Raw genomic sequence first — 20,811 nt, forward strand, 5'->3', positions numbered from 1 at the left:
AGAGAGAGAGAGAGAACGTATGTACATGCAGGCCCATTCACACACTTTCAAACCACATTTTATTTCTCACTATAAATAATTCTATGGTAAATACTGACTTTCATGTAATTTTATTCATGCTGTGAGCAAGTTACTTGGGAAATATCCTGGGTGGAGTTCCAAGACCATATGTAACTTCTCTGTGAGTTAGCTTTGTGCAGAACCATCAAACATACTTTACAGTCAGAGCCTGGCAATGGTGGCACACGCCTTTAATCCGAGTACTCAGGAGCAGAGGCAGGAGAATCTTTTAAATTCGAGGCCAGCCTCGTCTACAGAGAGTTCTAGGACAGCTAGTGCTACAGAGAAACCCTGACTTGGAAAAAAAATACAATCACTACATGTCACCTACATTTTGTTTAATTTCCCATTTTTGATAAGAAAAATAATTCATAAATACTATAAATGAGTTAGCAAAATTGATTTACCATATTATATAATTACTAAAATTCATATTTAACTCTCAAGATTATAACCAATTGTTTCTTTTTTTTTTCTTTTATTGGATATTTTCTTTATTTACATTTCAAATGTTATCCCATTTGCCCTCTGGAGGCCCCCCATCCCATCCCCCCACCCCCTGCCTCCATGAAGGTACTCCCCCTCCCACCTACTCCCTCCCACCTCCCCACCCTGGCATTCCCCCACACTGGGGAAACAAGCCTCCACAGAACCAAGGTCCTCCCCTCTCACTGATGCCTGACAAGGCTCATCCTCTGCTACATATGCGGCTGAGCCATGGGTCGCTCCATGTGTACTCTTTGGTTGGTGATTTAGGCCCTGGGAGCTCTAGTGGGGTCTGGTTGGTTAATATTGTTGTTCTTCCTATGGGATTGCAAACCCCTTCCACTCCTTCAGTCCTTTCTCTAACTCTTCCATTGGGGTCCCCATGCTCAGTCCAATGGTTAGTTGCAGGCATTCTCATCTGTATCTGAAAGGCTCTGCCAGAGCCTCTCAGGAGACAGATATATCAGGCTCCTCTCAGCAAGCACTCGTTGGCATCAGCCATAGTGACTGGGTTTGGTGGCTGCATATGGATGGATCCCCAGATGGGGCAGTCTCTGGATGGCCTTTTCTTCAGTACCTGCTCCATTCTTTGTCCCTGTATTTTTTCCTGTGAGTATTTTGTTCCCACTTCTAAGAAGGGCTGAAGCATTCACACTTTGGTCTTCCTTCTTCTTGAGCTTCATGTGGTCTCTAAACTATATCTTGGATATTCTGAGCTTTTGAGCTAATAATATCCACTTATCAATGAGTACATACTATATGTGTTCTTTTATCATTGGGTTACCTCACTCAGGATGTTAATTTCTAGTTCCATCCATTTCATTTGCCTATGAATTTCATAAAGTCATTGTTTTTAATACCTGAGTAGTACTCCATTGTGTAGATGTACCACATTTTCTGTATCCATTCCTCTGTTGAAGGACATCTGGGTTCTTTCCAACTTCTGGCTATTATAAATAAGGCTGCTATGAACATAGTGGAGCATGTATCCTTGTTATATGTTGGAGCATCTTTTGGGTATATGCCAAGGAGTGGTATAGCTGGATCCCAATTGTTTCCTTTTATGTTTTAGAAAAAGTTTATATTAAAACTTTTAATTGCCTGCCAAATATGCTCTATTCTATTTAAGAGTAATGTCTGCCAAGTGATATTCTCCATTCCAACAAATTTAAAAGAATCTGCTCTGGCACATCCATTATCTTACCAGAAGATAGATGTGAGTGATTTTCACATACCTCTTCTATGCTGAGAGTTGTGAAAATTATCAACGGAGACAGACAAGCCAGAGAGTTTTGATGTATGGGAGAAAGGGAATGTGAAGTCGTAAACCGGTGGGGTAATAGTGCTGGCCTTAACCACAAGTATCTCGGGCAGAGGCAAGCAGACAAGAACTCCACTGTGATGCCTTGTCTTAAAACACTTAGAAAACAGAAACTGTTTGGTTTGGGGTGGAAAGAGGATAGCTCAGTGGGTAAAGCACTCTTTCAAAGTGCCTACATTCATTCAGTTCCCAGCACCCAACTCCATCTCACAACTACTCAGGTTCTAGGATCCAACACTCTAACACACATATATGTAGAGGCCAATGCAAGGGAAAAGTAAAATGAAAGATTCTTTTGTTATTGCTGCTCTTGTTTGGAAGTGCGTTGTCTATGATGCCCGAGTGTTATCAGATCCTGATCCTAAGTCATTCTCATGCTTTGACCTTTCAGGGAGCCAGGGCCACAGGTGCATGCAGTCACACCCAGATGTTAAAGCGCAGTTCTTTACCTAAAAAGTTTGCAGATGGGCAGATTCCAAGGTAGCATGGCACCCATCATTTGACCTTCATAATTGCAGTATATCTAAGCCAGTAAGGAGATTTCATTAAGGGGTTATGTATTTGATGAAGATGGGCGATATGAGAAAAGAGGGTGGGAATGTGTTCTTTTTCTGTGGAAAATGACAAAACATTTTCATTTGTCAGAGGCCAGAAAGGGTCAAGCCCTCTGCCTAGCAAAAGGCAATGGTTTCTGCTGACTAGTTGAATGGTGTCTTTGTAACTAAGAAATAGTGGTGTTGCTGACTTCTCAGGCAGTAGTGCATACATGTCAGATTTTCTTGACAGAACCTTTAAATAAATGTTACTTTGTATTACCTTTAATACTGATTTTTATTCTTTCAATGTGCACAGAATGTGTTTTGATCAAATTCACTCCCTCCCTGCTTCCCCGCGTCCATTTGTATTATTGCTTACTTTCATGTGGTGATGCTGTGGTTTTGCTTGCTTGCTTGATTTTTTTTTTTAACCATTAATTTTTTTGCTTTTATATAAAATTAGATTTTTTTTTCCTTTTATTTCTTTCCCTTGTCATCTTGATAAGGTTTTTATATAACATTTAGGTTTTGTTTTGTCTTTTTTCATTTAGCTTACACATATTGTTTGGTGATATATCAGCTTGGTATAGTGCTACAGGCTTCTCATCTCAGTACGTAGCTGACTGGAGGTGTTGCTGTGAATTTGAGACTAGATCATTGAATTGAAGGTCAGCGTGGCTCCACAGTAGGACTTCCTCCTGTCACAGGAGTCACCAGTAGGATGTTCTCCTAGTGAAGTTCAGGTCCTACATAAAGTTTATACGATATTTAATTTTTTTCTTAATTTTTAGGGAACCTAGAAAAGTTGTTCTTCATCGTGGCTCAACGGGACTTGGTTTCAACATTGTGGGAGGTGAAGATGGAGAAGGGATTTTTATCTCTTTCATCCTTGCTGGGGGACCTGCTGACCTAAGCGGAGAGCTCAGAAAAGGAGATCGCATTATATCGGTAGGCCTAATACTTGGATGTTTTTATTATCTTTATTATGACCTGTTAATAACTAGAAATGAATTTTAAAATAACTTGAAAGTATATTTCTGATAAGCATTGTAGAGTTCAGACTTGTTATTGGGGTGTTTTTGGTTTTGGTTTTGTACCAAGCTGACCTGTCCTGCATGTGTTGATTGTGTACAGTGGTTACTATTGTTTGTGGTCCTCAGGCTGAAGCTAGGGCATAGTATCTATAATATCTATAATATCTAAAGGTAAGAGCTCTGCCGCCGGCTACATCCCCAGCTGGAGTACAGTGAGTAACCCTTGGAGATCTCAGTCACAGAGCTGTCTCCTGAAGACAGAGTGGAAAGAACTGACTTCTGAAGACTGTCTTTTGGCCACCACCCATGCATGCTCACCACCAGTCATACCCAGTAATGCAGAACAAGCTTGCTTGACAAGTGCCCCTACCTGCTTTGCCCTCCCGCATCTCCTGGATGGGTCTTGGAAGGTCTTTGTCAGTATCTCTGTAGAAGACTCCATGAGTCTAACTGTTCCCAGACGATGATGTGGTCTATTTTGTCCTCACATTCGGTTTTCTCCTATCTGTAAGTTGCAGCTTGGAAACTTGTTTTGACTTAGGTTCAAATTTTCTATTTCTTTCTTCAGCTAATTTTACTATACTACTAAGTCTTTCAAATAAAATCTCTTATTTTTTTCCTAGCAATTTCATGTGGGTTTTGGTTTTTTTTTTTTTTTTTTTTTTTTTTTGGGGGGTGGGGTGGGGGAAGTTTTTATGTCAAACTCATCGTTCACATCGTCTCTACATCTGTCATGATTCTATCATAATAATCATTATTTTTAGTAGCAAGGTCTCAGATGTGGTCCAGCACGGCAAGCCACTCCTGAGTATCCTTTGGTCTCAGTTTCCTAAGTATCGAGGTTACTTCTTCGTGTGGTGACTGACAGGTTAGGCCTTCTTCCACCTCTGCGTGTCTTACAGTCTTACCTCGTGAGCTCCTCTGGGTAGCGTCATAGATGATAGCGTCCTAGATGATAGCGTCCTAGATGAAGTAGGACACATAGGATGATTCCCAGGGAAGGCACTGAGCCTGAGCTGCTGTGTTACTCAGGAACAGAGTAACTGTGTCAGGGACTGTGCTAGGAATGGGGAATAGCTCATGCCCTAGGCTGCAGGAGCCAAGCTCTGTGAGCACCATCTGTATCTGAGCTGCATTTCGTTGCAGCCTCAGTTTACTGGTTTGTTTATTTGTTTGTGGTTTTTGTTCCATGAACACAATAAAATATTGAGTAAAGCGATAGCTGGTTTCTTCCCACTGTCATTTGGTCCTCCTTCCCTCACCATTCTGCCAAGGACGGGCGTGTCCATGGGTGTCTTCCTGTGACATTCTAGATATTAGTTCGCTTAAGTCTCTTTAAAGTCCAGTACCCCGGCGGGTTTTTATAAACTCACTCTGAAGGTTTTGATTACTGAGGTAGAAGCGGCGATTCTTGAGACGTCTCTGATTTAGTCCTATTCAATAGGCCCTACTTTATCTTTAAGAATATATTGTAGTAATCTCCATTCTTACTTGATTATATCCTGCCTTTTGAGGCATTTGCCTTTAAACATAGAAAGGTAATTTCTTTTTAGCAATACTGCGTATGTTAATGTTTTAATATCTAAGGTTGTATATAATCCTTAATAAACTATTGCTTGCTACATATCAAATACCCAAATATTCATATAGCTGGTTACTCTAATGTTCTAGAACAACTAAAACAAAATTTGATTGCTATTTCTTTTTGTAAGTGATCATCCATTCTATACTAGTCTCTGCCCTTGAACTATATGAGACCTTCAAAGGATTATATGCAGGAATATATTGATAAATCTTTAGTATGTCAGGTGTTCAGTCAGATAGTAAGAAAGATAATTCTGAAAACTGCATAAAAAGAATATTACATTTCTGGTATGTTTCTTCTGTCATGTGCTAGCCACATTCATTTTTCACCTCAAAGAGATTTTCTGACTTTATTTATACTCAAAAAGGTCTCCATATTGATTCATGTTTTTAAATGACATAAAATCTCAATAATGTATAGCACTAGTGACCTAAGATAGATGAATCATATAGGGGTTGGGGATTTAGCTCAGTGGTAGAGTGCTAGCCTAGCAAGCACAAGGCTCTGGGTTCGGTCCTCAGCTCAAAAAAAAAAAAAATCATATATCTTAATCTAAATCATAAATCTATCTCAAACTCAGAATATGTCCAATAAGAGACTATCATAAAATGGCAAACCTGTGAGGAAGGCGTGGGAATTCTAATTTAAATACAACCACAACAGGATAGGCTGCTAGTCCACCATCATAAAATCAGCCTTGAAAGACTTTTAGTAATACAACAAGCAAACAACAGGTTCAAGTACTAAATAGTATATAAATAAAGACAAAAGTAATGTACTTGTGACAGAGATCAGAGACTACATTTGCATCTTAGGCACATTTCCAAAGAAACTGGACCTTTGTAAGAAAGCAAAAGCAAATTTTATAACAGCGTATTCTCTGACAATGCCATAATTCTGCAGCTAAGCTGTGAAACAGAAAGGAGGGAACAAAGATGCTCCCATAAGAAGAAAATGTTTAACAGAAGACAGTGGATCGATTGGACAGACGGTTAAAAGCATGAGCTGCAGTAAGTCTTAGTAATCCTAGGTAGATTTAGACTCAAATGTTAAAAAAACCTAAAGCCAGATCTTTCTAGGGGGGAAAATGTTGAAAAAATATCTGGGCAAGGCAGCAATTTCTTGGGCAAAGCATAGAAGACACTAATAGAAGGCTCCACTTGGAAACAAGTAGGCAAGCTATGTGAGGTCTAAACATACCTTCAGTAATACCTCACAAAAGACTTGTACACACAAATACATAATCCACAATAAAGAGCTTAAATAACTGTGCTACCTGGTTTTATGTCAACTTGACACAAGCTAGAGTCATCTGAAAGGGGGGAACTTCTACTGGGAAAGTGCCTCCATAAGCTCTATTTTCTTATTTAATGATTGATGGGGCATGCCCAGCCCATTGTAGGGGAGCCATCCCTTGGCTGGTGGTCCAGGGCTCTATGAGAAAGCAGGCTGAGCAAGCCAGGGGAAGCAAGCTAATAAGCAGCACTTCTGTGGCCTCTCTATCAGCTCCTGTCTCCAGGTCCCTGCCCTGTTTGATTTCTCTCCTAACTTTCTTCAGTGATGGATTATGATATGGAAGTGTCAGAATGGCACAGAAATGTTTGTGCCAGCTTAGTCATAGTGATTCACATCTGGAAATGATCTCTTTCTGTTAATAGGAAAGTAACTGAGTGAATAGTGAGATACTTATAGCATTTAATACTACACTTCAAGAAAATGCAACAAAATAACATGTCACTCTAAAAGAAAGTATCAGGTTGAGCAAAACACAGAGACCCCACACAAATGTGCAGTACCCCGTGTGGTAATCATGAGCACTAATTTCTGGTAATAGAATTTGGAAGATGATTGTTATTGATTTGTACTGACTATAAAGTGCCTATTAGAACTCTTGGGGTGGATAATGGAAACAGTATATATGTTGTTTAACTCTAGATTCATGGGGGTGGTATATGTTTGTTAGATCCTTCTATCTTAATTAGTCATAGGGCTTTTTCCCCTGCATTTTTCAAGATAATGCCGTGGTTTAGTTTTTTAAAAATAAGTTGTAATGTGATAAGGATAAATTGGTGGTAAGTGTTGTCAGGCAAATTAGTAAGGAGAATAAAATTAGCTTGGGACCTTCTTCACTTCATACCTTCTGTCAAAGTACATTTTTAATTTGCTTAGATTTTGGTGTGAAAACTTCAGAGCAAAAATAGATGATTTTAAGTAGCCCATCTGAGACCAGCGTGTCACTGACACAATATTACCAAAATGTGTTAGACCAGCAGCACAGCCAAGTTCACTCAAGACTTTCCCAGTGTTGGCACTGAGAATTTGAGAGAGTGCAGGACAGTGTTGCTCAGCCTGAGGTGTGCTTGAAGACAGCACTGTTTAGCAGTATTCATCAGTAACATTGAAATGTAAGTGTTTAGTTGACTTCTCTGGGGAAATACTGTTAAAGCAAAAGAGAAAAATCTTTAGGTGCAAGAGGAAAAATATGAGGGAAAAAAAAAACTTCAAAAATGAACAAATTCTAAAAACTCCAGGACAAATATTTAAGTACCTCATTAGATGAAATTCAAAAGCACAAATAAGAAAGTATACTTTAAAACAAAAGTTGTTACTAAAAAGAAAATGTATTTGCTTATATACTTAAAATAATAGCTGTCAGTCACATACATCGTTGTCCATGTCCATGGAAGCATATAAACCAAGTAAGTAAGCCTGCAGCTAGCAAGGCCACTACGGCACTGACAATCAAAGGCTTGGGCTCTCACTGTGATAAAGCATTGGTTAGAGTCATGAACTTGATCCTAATACCAATATAAATATATATCTTATGGCATATGGATTGTATATGTGGGATAAAAAAGAAATACCAAAAGCCTACTGTAGTAGAAAAGCCAAAAACCAGACAATTTCACTGACAAACTTAAAAAAGTTAAGAAACTCTTGCAAATCAGAAGAAATATAACATTTCCCAACTTGGTCTGTGAGACCAGACTTAGAACAAGAAAGGTACATCATTTGTAAGATCCTCAACAAACTAATAGGCTAGATCTAGAAATAAAGTCATGTGCATACCTAAGACGACTTAATCCAAGGAACGCATGGTTGATTCTGCAGAGAAAAAAGAGTTAGAAGCCATCCTAGTACAGTAAATGACATAGCCACATGATCAACCAGTAACAGGAGAAAGGATTGTAATAGGACCGCTCCGTTCCACGGTTAAAAACATTTAAGAAACTAGAAATGCAAAGGACATTCCTCACCTTGGTAAAAAAAAATAGCACAAAAAAAAAAAAAAAAAAAAAAAGAGCAGTGGCTTCTACTAACGATGAACAACTAAAAGTTTTTCTCTTAAATGAAGAAAACAAAGGTGTTTCATCTTTTTCCCACTTGACTCAGCTTTGTTCTGAAGCACTTAGCCAAGACAAATAGCACATCCTCTGAGTGAAAAGGAGGAGAGCCAGTCAGTCAGCAGGAGTCCATGGGAGAGCTCTGCGCCACACCAGGAGCTACACATGCAGGGTTTGAGCATAGAGAGCTGAGCCGATGGGTAGAAACAGAAGGCTTGCTGGACACGCAGGAGGCGACACCCTAGGTTTGATCCCTTCTGTCACTGTCAAAAACAGTGAGATGCTTAAGCATAAAGTTAAGAGTAGAGTGGAAAATGGCTTAGTGACTAAGACTACTTGCTGCTCTTCCGGAGGACCTGAGTTCTCAGCACCCACCTATTCCAGAGGACACAAGACCCCTGTGTGGCCTCTGATGACCCATGTAGGCCACACGAGCATATGTATGTTTAGGGAAACAAAGTATATGCATGTGATGATGCTTCATCAGCCTTAGTGAGGGAGGTGCTCAAACATGCCGTAGGCATGAGCCTTCGTTAGAAACACCAGGAAGAGAGAGTCAGAGAGCCTAGAAGCCCACTTACTTCAAATGTAAGGATTAGAATCTATGCCAAAGGAGGCTTAAAGTGACCTAGTGGGTTTTCTTAAAGCTAGAAGAGACCACTGACTACATTTGCATTTTGTTGTTTTGTTTGTCCCACAGACAGGCAGCTGCTTTTGGGGTAGCCCCCGCTTCAGTTTTTGATTTGTGTTTCTTTCTGGAGTGAAGGAAGTATTTTAGGCTTATGTAGTTGTGATAGTTACATATCTCATCAGTGTTCAAAAACCACCCAACTGTGCACTTTTAAGTTTTACGGTATTTGAAGTATTTCCCAGTGCTTAAAATGTTTGAATTGTTTTAGTTTATTTAAGGCTATTTACATATGTATATATGTCTTTCAGTACATAGGGTTTTTTTTTTTTTCTTTAAAACAAACAAGAAAAAAACATTGAGCAAGGTGTGGTGGCTCACACCTTTAATTCCAGCACTCTGGAGGCAGAGAAGCAGGTAGATCTCTGAGTTCTAGCCAGTTTGGCCTACATAGTGAACTCCAGGCTAACCAAGACTACATAGTAAGACCCTGTCTCAAAAAACAAATAAAAAAAGCCTTGATAAGACTCATACTTTCACTGAAGTATTAACTAATATTTGAGAAAGTGTAATTTTACTCTTTTTTTTTTTTTCTTTTTTCTTTTTTTTGGAACTGGGGACTGAACCCACGGCCTTGCGCTTGCTAGGCAAGCGCTCTACCACTGAGCTAAATCCCCAACCCCTTGTGTAATTTTACTCTTGTCCAGCAGATTGTATATTTTTGAGTCCACATGGAGTTCCAATCTTCTCCAAGCAAAAAAATTAAAACTAAAACTTTTTTTTTTTTTTTTTTTTGTTCTTTTTTTCGGAGCTTGAGATCGAACCCAGGGCCTTGCGCTTCCTAGTAAAACTTTTTTTTTTAAAAAAATAGTTTATTGAATATACTCAAAAAGTCAGAGAGCTAGAATGTGTTTTCTGCCTGTAGTCAAAACTGCGTGTGTGTGTGCGTGTGTGTGTGCGTGTGTGTGTGTGTGTGTGCACGTGTGTGTGGAAGCAGCATGGCATGTGGTCAGGACACAAGTCTTCGGGTCAGGCCTCGCCTTCCATGTTGGTGTGGCAGGGTCTCTGCTATTCTTAAGCTCACTGACCTGTGAGCTAGAGATTCTCCCTTCTCCATTTCCCATTTCCGTTTGGCTCATGGGGACCATAAACATGAGTGCCACTGTACCTACTAGTGTTTATGTGAGCTCCGAGAGTCCAAACTGAGGTTACTGAGTTTACGAGCAAGCACTTTTACCCAGTAGAACTTTTCCTCTCGAGTCAGGCTATAATCAGCACTAAGGGAACTGAGACTGAAGGATGGTGGTCAGTTTTATCCAAACTGAGCTACAGAGTGAGTTCCAGGGCAGCCTGTACTGCAGAGTAAGACCTGCTCCCCTCCCTCCAAAGAGCTTTAATTCGTCTCCTACAATCTATAAAAGTTTATCTTTCTCTAGACTTTTTCTCTAGTTTATTCTGGCAATTGGAATTTGCAGAGTAAGTTGTATTGTTATAAAGGGTAAGTTAACCCCTGCAGCTGGAGTTACTCTCTATTAGCCATACTCAGTTGCATTTAGCTTTACAAGGCTAAAATTAAATTTTAAAGGTTTGCTTTTATTTTTTAATATGGGTAGGCATGTGTGTGTCTGCATGTGGCTATGTGCAGAGTACAAGTGCCTGCAGCAGCCGTAAGCATCAGATCCTCCCTAGAACTAGAACCGAGAGCCCACTGACACGGCTTCTGAGACTCCAACTTGGGTCCTCTGGAAGAGCAGCAAGTGTTCTTAACTGCTGAGCCGTCTCTCCAGCCTCCGATCAGTAATAGTTAGTGGAAGTCCTGAACACAGTTGTGGTCTCTTCATTGTTGTTGGTTCTTTGTTTTTAATATTAAGGCTTTATTGCCCTCAATAATATGTCTGTTCCAGTGTTCACATTTGTCTTAGAGGAAAGGGAGTGATCTCTGACGGTGTGGTGCCTTGCTGCATAAACTTAGTTAGTAGTGAGGTTCAGAGGTAAGAATAAAATGGAATGTTCTTCAGGAATCAAATTGCATCCAATGCAAGTTCCTTTATTAAAAACTATTTCTGAGAGTATTTACATTTATTGTTGGTTAAATTGGTCCCTAAAATCTGAACTGTGCTTAGCAGTTGCTTTCCTGTTACAGAAGTCTTAGTCTGAGAGGAAGAAAGAAATGAAACGGAGTTGAACTGGAGAGCTAAATATAAATAGAAATCCACTTCCTTCCTATTGCTTGAGTTGCTAGCAAAATGAATTATGCAGAATAATAACACTTGTTATTACCTGGGTAGCCAGCCTTCTGACATCCTTCTGAGGAAATGCTTGACTTCTCTTACCATTAAACAAAGTGTTTTTGGTGAATCAGATTATTTGAAATAGTTACGTATTGTTTTACTGTATGATCTAGTTAAGCAATAAAGGTACCGTAATTAATATGTGCCTGCTTCCATGATGGGCCACTGTGATGTCTAGTCAAAGATTATTATTCTCAAATTAATATCTAATTTTATTTACAGGTAAACAGTGTTGACCTCAGAGCTGCAAGTCATGAACAAGCAGCTGCCGCATTAAAAAACGCAGGCCAAGCTGTCACTATTGTTGCACAGTATCGGCCTGAAGGTAAGACATTTTGTTGCCTATTAATATTGCACATTTTAGTTATTTTTTAAAATGATCTTAAATTCTTCCTTTTAAACTTTTTTTCCTCTGCAACAAGCTTTCATGTAGCCTTTGTTGTCCTTGAACTCAGTGTGCTCTAAGGATAATTTTGAACTGATCCCCCTGCCTCTACCTCCCAGATGCTGGAATTATAGTTGAATGCCACCAAGCCTGTTTTCATACTGTGCTGGAGATCAAGTCACAATTTTTTATTCACACCAGGCAAGCACTCTGCCGTGTGAGCTACGCTCCTAGCTCTTAGTGATGTCTCATTTCTAATTTAATCTGTTTTATGTATTGTTTTATTTGTCAATTTAGTATTTGTCCAGTCTAAACCAATTCATTTTCGAGGTCAGTAGTGTTTTTCATTAGGATTAGAACATTCATCTGCCAATTGTTGAGATTGTACCATTATTTGAATTAATTTCCAAGTTTCTTTTTAATCTGACTTCCAGTTTACCACATCTAAGTATCCCTTTTACTAACTAATTGATTTGAAAGAGGAATAAAAACTGTAAGTAAAAGTAGTAATGCTGCCCAAGGAAATGAAGTTACTCAGAATCTTTTCTTTTAAATTATACTTATTAATACCAAATTCATACTTTCTAGTAGCCTTTATTGTTATTTAGAACAGAAGAATAAAGTTTGTGGTGTACTGTCTTTGTCGGCAGTGAAGCATCATGGCATAACTGGACTAGATTCCTAGGGGAAGAAAGTGATCGTGGAAAATTGGAGGTAATCCCGTAGTGAGCATGTGTTAAGCCTGCAGTAGGATCAACAATACCAGGTGGGCAGTAGACCCTCAGTGGGAACCCAGAAGAAAACAGAAACATGTTCATAAACAACATGATGAGCAATAGAAACATGTTCATAAACAGCATGATGAGCAATAGAAACATGTTCATAAACAACATGACGAAGGAGAAATGAGGTGGCTGAAGGCGCAAAGTGAAGTGCTTTATAATTTAGGCTTTAAATGAAATAGTCTGTAAGTTAACATTGAAAAGAAACAATTCCAAGCTATTTTATTTACTCTAATTTATTGGTCCAGCAAAATTTGACTCAGAGTAACAAGTAACTTAAAAGTATCTAGCCTGCGTATTCATCTTATTCTTAGGAAGATAATTAATAAAGAGCACAGAGTAGCTTGGCAGCAGGGGACATATGACATGAAGTTCAACCTCAGCTTCCTTAACAGTTCACGTGGACAGAAACCCACAAAGTAAAAGTGTAAGAGTGGAGTTAGACATTAACGTAAGCTGGCAAACCCAGACACAGACAGTTCAGTGGGTACAATAGGAAAGTAAAACAGAGAGAAAGGCTAAAATATTTGAATGGCAGTGTTTTGGGGTTTGTTTGTTTGTTTGTTTGTTTGTTTGTTTTGGCTTTTCAAGTCAGGGTCTCTGGGTAACAGAGCCCTGGCTGTCCTGGACTTGCTTTGTAGACCAGGCTGGCCTTGAACTCTCAGAGAACTGCCAAGAATGGCAATGTTTTCAAAGGAAAACAAATGTCTATGCAATATACACATAATTAGCAGGTTGTATTACTTTATTTGTGTATTGTGTGTGAGGATAATAAAAGGAAGCTATCAATTACAGAAAGTAAAAGGAGGACATGGGAGGGGTTGGAGGAAAGGAAAGGAAGAGGAAATGGTGTAATCATATTCTAATTTAATTCTTTTACTTAAAAATCCTTTATAATATAAATACATGTTTGGAATTTCAATTTGATGCATTCCTAAAAACTTTCTGCTAACACAGAGAGGTTGCTATGATGGAGCGCAGCATATACAAGTTGAGTCTTATGGCCATTGACCTACCTAAGCCTAGCACACACCCCAGATGGAGCCGGCACTCTGCCACTCAGCCTTTCTCTGTCCCCTAGTGTCCCCAGGAATTTCCCTTCTCCTCCTCCTTTGGTACTGATTCTTAATCTTATTTTGGGTTTTATTCCTTTTTTTGTGATTTCTAAGCGTCTGTTGCTTTCATCTCTCAGCTTGATCCTTTTCTTTTGTTTGAGAGGGGCAGTCTGGTGAAATGCTAATCTGAAGACTGCTGAGAGACGGTACTATTCAGTCTCAATTTTAAAAGGAAGTTTTGAATAAAAGAGAATTCTTTGTGTTTGGTTATTCAAATACTATTTAGTATATGTTTCCCATTCCAGAGTGGTTTCTTTATATGGGTTTGTCTTATATATGTTTAGTATTTTCCAAAATTTCCTGAATACCAAACTTGTGGGTCCTAACGTAAGAATGGGGATGGGGTGGCATTAAACATTATCTCTCCTCAATACTCATGCACATTCTATTTTAGTTGTTTCAAATAACTTTAATATTTTATATGAAATAAAATGGCTTAGTCCAGCAGTTTCAGAAATGCTGGCGAACATTTCCTGTGTGACACCTAGCCTCTTCTTTCCCAGTAGCAACTCTGCTGAGTTTGATGGATTTCTAACAGTGTGCACACAGCCTAAAAGGAGACAGAGTTCTCCCCAGAAAGTGTGAGGACACATATACAGAGTGGTTAAAAGGTGGAAAGGGGATGACAGGTGTGAACTGATTGAAACTAAAGGAAAGAGAGTAATCTTCACAAGGTAGAGGAAATTGAAAATTAAAAAGTAACATTGAGGGCTGGAGAGATGGCTCAGTGGTTAAGAACACTGACTGCTCTTCCCAGGTCCTGAGTTCAATTCCCAGCAACCACATGGTGGCTCACAACCATCTGTAATGGGATCCGATGCCTTCTTCTAGTGTGTCTGAAGACAGAGACAGTGTTCCCACATATATGAAATAAATAAATCTTTAAAAAAATAGAGGTAACATTGAGAAATGTGTGGGAAATGATCATAAAGAAAATATTACAAGGAATTCTTAGTAGTGAGGACCATAAACATAAAAATGACCAAAAAAAAAAAAATCACACTTTTAAGAACTTGTCAGTAATCACTCTAGCACCCTAATCGTAAATATTTGATAGTATCTGAGACTGTTACTACTTATCAGAAAAAGTGCTCTCCTGCCTCACTATAAAAATGTGCGGGGTTGGGGATTTAGCTCAGGGGTAGAGCGCTTGCCTAGGAAGCGAAAGGCCCTGGGTTCGGTCCCCAGCTCCGAAAAAAAGAACCAAAAAAAAAAAAAAAAAATGTGCTTTTTTTGTTTGTTTAAAATTGCCCAAGGTTTCTCAGAGTCCTTCAAAGTGAGAACTAACAGTGTGCCTACATGAAATGTAGTGAACATGTTTTTAAATATTGTGGAGCTCTTAGAGACGTAAGGCTTATCAAACCATGATGAAAAGATGGTAACCTGGAGCCAGTAAGTCACTCTGCTTCAAGAGCAGGGTGGGTCTATTTTTGGGGATTTTGCCAACTAATTGTTAAAGATAGTCTTTTGCTAAAAGTAAAATTGTGGCTGGGTTAGTTGTATATCCCTATAGTCCCAGTACTGGGAAGGTAGAGACACGAATCAGGAGCTCAAAGCTGTCCTCAATAGAGTGAGTGAGTGAGTAAGTGAGTGAGTGAGTGAGTGAGTGAGTGAGTGAGTGAGTGAGTGGGTGGGTGGGTGGGTGAGTGGGTGGGTGGGTGTGAGTGGGTGAGTTTGAGTGAGTGAGTGGGTGGGTGGGTGGGTGGGTGGGTGAGTGAGTGGGTGAGTGAGTGAATGGGTGGGTGAGTGAGTGTGTGAGTGAGTGGGTGTGTGAGTGGGTGGGTGAGTGGTTGAGCGGTGGGTGAGTGGTTGAGCGGTGGGTGAGTGACTGAGTGAGTGGGTGGATGGGTGGGTAGGTGGGTGAGTGAGTGAGTAAATAAGTAAATCCTATAAAAATACGCAATGCTAAAATATTTTTAAAACAGAGGTAATGTACATTGAAAAATCCCATACTTGTTTGTTTGGTTTTTTGTTTGTTTGTTTGTTTTTGTTTTTTTTGTTTTGTTTTGTTTTTGGCTAATTGCAAAAAACATAAAAGCACAGAACAGTTGGAGCTCGGGCTATAGCGCCTACTTGGTTCTACTGCTTGGAACATTGGGGCAGGAAGATAACAAGTTTGAGGTCAGCCTAGGCTACATATTGAGTCTATTCCAAAACCAGATAAGCAACACAGGGAAAAGCGAAGCCCAGGCGAGTGGCTCACTCACACCAAGCACTCATTGCGCAAGTTGGAGATTTAATCCAGAACCCACAGGTAAAGGAGAAGACCTTCACACACGTCATGGCACATGTGTGCACTCACAATAGTTATATCAGAAGCATAGAATCAATGGTACTACTAGAAAATGCAAAATGAAATGGTAGATTTAATGCTGCGTGTTCCATAACTTCTCTGCACTTACAAAATTATTAGGACAAATGAAATTAAAATTTATTAACAGTCTACAACAAAACTAGGTGTAACTCTTCATAAGTCTCAAAATAAACACTGATGTAAGCAAGCCATAAAGAGCTACCAACCCCTGTGATGGCACCCACAGAACAGGGCAAAGCAACAGGAGAGGCGCAGGGTGAGTAGGAGACCATGAAGTAGGGGGTAAGGTAATCCCAGTGCAAGGTCTGTGCAGTCTGCATACTGAGTGCAATGGGTTCAGCAGCCAACTGAGCTCACTTTCTATTTAAAACCCCACCCTCGGAGAGGACTACTGGGAGAAAATCCCAATTGAATGGGATTGTTGGGGTGCTCTGACCAAAGGACATCAGAGGCCTGAAATAGTAGGACAAATACATGATAAAGTAGGAGAATCTCAACATATCAGATCATATCTTTGAACACTTGGCAGAAATAACAAAAAGGAAGCTCCAGTCTCGAAGGGTGAAGCCATAGAAAGGTGAAGCCATTAAAAACCTACCCAAAATTTTAGGGAAAGCTGTGTGTGTGTGCGTGTGCACACGTGTGTCTGTCTGTCTGTCTGTCTGTCTGTCTCCCCTCCCCCTTTTCCTCCTTCCATGGCAACTTGGGCTACAGGAAACCCTATCTTTTAAAAAAAGAAATTTCTAGAAACTTAAATTTTAGATAAAAATGAACAGCTCGAGACTGAATCACACAGAAAACTGGTTGAAAACTGAAAATAAGAATCAAAATAATTTCTTTACAAACAACAAGTGCATGCCAGAAAACACATGCTTGAAATAATTAACAACTGATGTTACACTAGTATTTACAGAACATATTTATGTCGTAGAATCAAAAACGTACTGAAAATAATAGACCACTATATTTAACCTGGACCAGTATTTCCTAAGAGAGGAAGGAAACTGGGGAAAGGTTTTTGAATTGAAGCTAGAGATCTTTCTCTTCCACAGCTTGATCACTTAAGTCCCACAGCCATTAGAAAGAAGAGAGCAAGGCCCACTTCAGGGGTAGGGGGCCAAGGCGTGCTGTAGTGACCCACTGGACTTAGCCCATGAAAAGGGCTTCCTGTCAGGTTATGTCCTAGTTTGAGCACTAAGCACATTCAGAAAAGTGATGAATACTGATGAGAACGGATGCTTGGTTATGTTCAAAACATAGAATGCATATAAGGCTGGCATTACCCATAATCTTTATGAGTTAAATACAAAGAGGAAAAAAGCTAAGTATGTATTCTGTGAGATTGGGTTAGTTTGAATATTTAGTATGAACTCAGTTTCAGTGAACTCAGTTATAGAACATCTAACATCTTTATGTGCATATATAACTATCTGATACACCTTACCCCTGATACCATAGTCACACCCCAACAGTAATGAGCGTGCATAGTCCTTAGAACTTGCCCTCTGATCTAGGTGTATTCCTCTTTAAAAACCGAGGCTTTTTGAACAGATGGCTGGCTTCCAGATTCAGGCAGGGGAAATATTGTTATTTTCTCATACTCTGTGCCAAAAAGTAAAATACTCAAGCAATGATAGAAGCATAACCAAAAAAAAAAAAATCCAATATGGAACAAGACACACAAATAAACAGTTTCTGCTTCAAATTACTGAAATAGTACTAAGTATAGCATACTAAATAAATTAGGAGTCCTTACTAATGTTAGTTAAATGACTAATTGAAAGCTTAATGGGCTAGTGAGTGATCGAGCAAGCCTGATGGTCTGAGATCAGTCCTAATCCACACAGTCGAGAGAGAGCCAGTCCTCAAGTTGTCTTGACAACTTGGGTCCACACAGGTCCATGGGATCTCTACACCTCCCTCAACACACAGTAAATAACTAGGCTTTTTCTGTTTTAAGAATTAAGAGATGTATACATATTTAACCCACCAGACACCCCTTGTCAAAGGCAGTAACATTAGACTTAGTGAGAAGACAAGTGGAAGCCTAGGTCGGTTCTGTGGGGATTATAGCCTCGGTCTGTAGACACATCAGGAAGAAACGAATGTTATGTCGTCAAAGAGAGGTACTGTTGTGAGTCACAGCTTCTGACCCAGCTCACGGTTCAGGGGATTTAGTAGTCTTTAACATTATGATATGGTTTAAAATAGCCATTGTCAAAAAAATTTTACTGCTTTTTAAAATTTTATAAATGTACTTCTGATTGCTTTTTTGTCATTTCAGCAATTTAAAAATTACAAAATAATTTTGTAATTTTCCTTCTATTGGTTGGTTTGGCTTTTTTTCCATTGTTATTAACTCTACATAAGTTCTACGTTTAAGATTATCTGTTTTAAGAAAAATTTCATCCATCAAAGCATCTGACATTAATTACTGTAAATTTCGTTTTTTAATTGAAAACTGGAATGATTCCTATTTTAAATTTTATATCCAAATGAAACTATAATATAAAATTGCTAGTGTTAGTTGATTCATAGAGTTGTCTTAAATGTGATTTGAACAAAGATCTCGTCGACCAACCAGTTCTAATTTCTTAGCAGCTTATTACTCTTTTAGACTTCTAGCCTACTTGGTCAGTTTTAAGACACTATGTAGAGTGTATATTTTATCTTTAAAAAGCTTGTTTTTTGGGGTTGGGGATTTAGCTCAGCGGTAGAGCGCTTGCCTAGCGAGCACAAGGTCCTGGGTTCGGTCCCCAGCTCCAGGGGGAAAAAAAGAAAAAAAAAAAAAAAAAAGCTTGTTTTTAGTAGTATTTAGTTTATTTCTTTTCCCCCGTCAGAGTACAGTCGTTTTGAAGCTAAAATTCACGACTTGCGGGAGCAGATGATGAACAGCAGTGTCAGCTCAGGGTCAGGGTCTCTCCGAACCAGCCAAAAGCGGTCCCTCTATGTCAGGTAAGTGTCACTTGGAAAGGGGTATCACTTAATGGGCTGTGTAAGCAGATTCCATTTGCTTGTCTGTCTGTTTACTGGGACTGACTTGGATTTACTATAGAACCAATAAGAACATTTTCATGAGTGATTTTCTGACATACTCTCAAGAGTTGGAATATTTTAATAACATAAATTACATGACCTTTTGAATTAATAGTGGTATAAAAAAAAAGACAAATGTGGGCTACAAAAGAGAATTTAGGTTAATGTTTTAGTAGTGACTATATGAACTTGGTTAGATCATATTTCCCTGCATATACTCCTACACATAAAATAACAAAAAATAATACTATGAAAGACTAAAGTGTTAAGTAACATGGAAATATTTTAACCTTAATTTTCAATTTTCAGATTAAGATAAAAGAATAACTGTTAAGTATTCCAGTCTGACTACACAGTTCTCCTTGGCTCTCCTCGCTTGTTTGCTGAAAGTGCTTGGGGATTACAGTATTCCCTCTCCACTCCCACCCCACCCCACCCCACTCCCAGGGCTAAGAATCTCAAGGCCTTGTGCATGCAGGGCCAGTGCACTTCAGTCCAAGAACTTCTAAGAGAGTTTATTTGGACTTAATTAAGTTTAAATATTATGTTAATTAGCTAATTTCTTTTTAACAAATTTTGAAATACTTTATATTTTACTGCTGTAAATTAAATTAATACAATATCTTTCAAAAATAACTTGGCAATTTGTACTTAATTTTCACTGATAATGACTTCTAAACTGATGTTAATTCTACACTTGCAAACAAGTAGAAGTAGTAATTAGCTGGCAGAGTAATCATTGTATTGGTACCCAATTTATATACTTGCATATCTAGCTAGTTAATCTATGACTGAGAGGTTTTTTTTCTAAATATCTAATCAAAGTAGATAATAATGTTTACATTTTAATTTTTAGAATAGCTATATAATTTCTCATTTACAAATCTAATATAATTTGTTATATTTAATAAAATTTGGGGTGCCAATTTTTCGATTTTTATTCTGTATCATGAGATGGAGTGTCAATATATTAGCAAAGCTCACCAGAAGCACCAGATTCAAGCAGTCCTCTGTGGTGGCTGAAGTACATTTCTCCTACACTCTCTACTAAATCTGATGGAGTCCTCAGAACAACTCTACAGTGTTCATTATTAGCCCCTTCTAATAGGAAAGGCAAAGCAAAGGGAAGCCAACTACACTGAGTAAAGCCAAGGGCAGCTTATCCCAGGAAGTGCTGGGTCCAGTACTGAGACCACTGCTCTAAGGCCCTCTGTGTCACTGTCCAGTAGAAAGGGTGAGTGAACCACATATGTCAGTTTCATTTCCTAGATGACACAGTAAGAAAGCATTAAGATAAAAAAGCCAGACATCCCAGCACTGAGGAGGCTGAGGCAAGAAGACGGAGTTTTGTGCCCGTAGCAATTCATATACATACTCTTATTCAATACAGCAATTTCCAGTTATCAAATAAATAACCGAGCATGCAGTCTGTCTGTCCTAAACACTGAAAGCAGTAAATAATAGACTTAGACTGTTTCCATTTCAGAGTGATTTCTGTGACTTCTTTTGTTATTGTTGTTACTGCCTTATGTATAATGTAAAATCAGGCCTAACCTGTTTATCCTATACTAATAATTTGTCTGTATAAATTATATATTTCTGGGATCCCATAAATTTTTAAAATTGACTAATATGACAATAACAACTTCTTATGAACTTTTTTCTTGAGTCTAGAGCCCTTTTTGATTACGACAAGACTAAAGACAGTGGCCTTCCCAGTCAAGGGTTGAACTTCAAATTCGGAGATATTCTCCATGTCATCAATGCTTCTGATGACGAGTGGTGGCAAGCCAGACAGGTGACCCCAGATGGTGAGAGTGATGAAGTTGGAGTAATTCCTAGTAAACGCAGGTAAATGGTTTAAAATATGGCGTTAATAACGAATTGTTTACTC

The 20,811-nt window shown here is 38.9% G+C and overlaps 1 protein-coding gene across 1 annotated transcript in view; it reads left to right on the top strand.

The window, feature by feature from the left end:
* Dlg1 (discs large MAGUK scaffold protein 1) overlaps nucleotides 1-20,811 on the top strand; it is a 188,382-nt gene that overhangs the window by 131,615 nt on the left and 35,956 nt on the right. Inside the window, 4 exon segments of the mRNA XM_032900076.1 lie at nucleotides 3,195-3,351; nucleotides 11,508-11,610; nucleotides 18,722-18,836; nucleotides 20,592-20,768. Of these exon segments, the coding sequence (XP_032755967.1) occupies nucleotides 3,195-3,351; nucleotides 11,508-11,610; nucleotides 18,722-18,836; nucleotides 20,592-20,768 (552 nt within the window).

This window comes from Rattus rattus, chromosome 4, assembly GCF_011064425.1.
Source record: "Rattus rattus isolate New Zealand chromosome 4, Rrattus_CSIRO_v1, whole genome shotgun sequence".
Classification (NCBI taxonomy): domain Eukaryota; kingdom Metazoa; phylum Chordata; class Mammalia; order Rodentia; family Muridae; genus Rattus; species Rattus rattus.